At 50.9% G+C, this 1,078-nt stretch overlaps 1 protein-coding gene across 1 annotated transcript in view; it reads left to right on the forward strand.

Annotated features, from left to right (window-relative positions):
- Positions 1-1,078, forward strand: part of TET3 (tet methylcytosine dioxygenase 3) — a 101,717-nt gene extending 100,639 nt beyond the window's left edge. Inside the window, exon 13 of the mRNA XM_015423001.1 lies at positions 260-1,078. Within this exon, the coding sequence (XP_015278487.1) occupies positions 260-1,078 (819 nt within the window). The remainder of the gene's footprint in view (positions 1-259) is intronic.

The raw sequence follows: 1,078 nt of genomic DNA on the forward strand, positions 1-1,078 counted from the left end.
CCCGTGGAACATGTTTACGCCTAGTGAAAGTACTGGTGTGCTCAGTGCAAACACACAGAATAAATCAAATTTCTTCAGCTCCCACTCAAACACTACCAGGTTACCACAGTCCCATCTACTGGAGAAACAGTGGAACTTGTTTCCTGGAGAAGGGCAGCCACTGCCACTTGGCCCTGATGTGCTTGGGAAATCATGGAGCCCTTGCAAAGCCAATGAAAATTCTTTGGCATTTTCCAGCTCAGCAAATTCAAATTTTCAGGAGAAACCATGGAACCTTGGACAACTGAACTTTGGGTCCACCCAGGGAAGCTCAAGGCTTCAAGAGGAGCTTTGGGGTTCTTCCAAAATGGATGACAGGAGAACTCCAACACCTGGCACTGGATTACACAATAGACCATGGACTTCCTTTGGTTCCTTGTCAACTATGGCATCGGGTGTGTGTGGAGAGAAGCCATTTGCTTCCTTGAAAGCAGAGGGCAGTGCGACATTGCCAGGTGTTGGTCACCAAGAGAGGCCCCCTTGGGACCCTTTTGGTTTAGATGACAGCATGGAAGAGTCAGCTGACAAGAGCATCAAGGAGGAGGAAGAAGAGGAGGGGGAGGAAGTATGGTCAGATAGTGAACACAACTTCCTAGATGAAAACATTGGTGGGGTGGCAGTGGCTCCAGCCCATGGATCTATCCTCATTGAATGCGCGAGGCGAGAGCTGCATGCCACCACCCCTCTGAAGAAGCCCAACCGGTGTCATCCCACACGTATCTCTCTGGTATTTTACCAGCACAAGAACTTGAACCAGCCCAATCACGGACTTGCCCTTTGGGAAGCAAAAATGAAACAGCTGGCAGAGAGAGCAAGGGCAAGGCAAGAGGAGGCGGCTAGGCTCGGCCCTCAGCAGGACATCAAAGCCTTTGGTAAGAAGCGGAAATGGGGAGGTGGCCTGGCTGCAGAGCCCCAACACAAGGAAAAAAAGGATTCTGTCCCAACACGGCAGGCCCTGGCCATTCCAACAAACTCTGCTATCACTGTGTCCTCTTACGCCTATACCAAGGTAACTGGACCGTACAGTCGCTGGATCTGA

Source organism: Gekko japonicus, unplaced genomic scaffold (genome assembly GCF_001447785.1).
Source record: "Gekko japonicus isolate JY-2015 unplaced genomic scaffold, Gekko_japonicus_V1.1 scaffold208, whole genome shotgun sequence".
NCBI lineage: Eukaryota > Metazoa > Chordata > Lepidosauria > Squamata > Gekkonidae > Gekko > Gekko japonicus.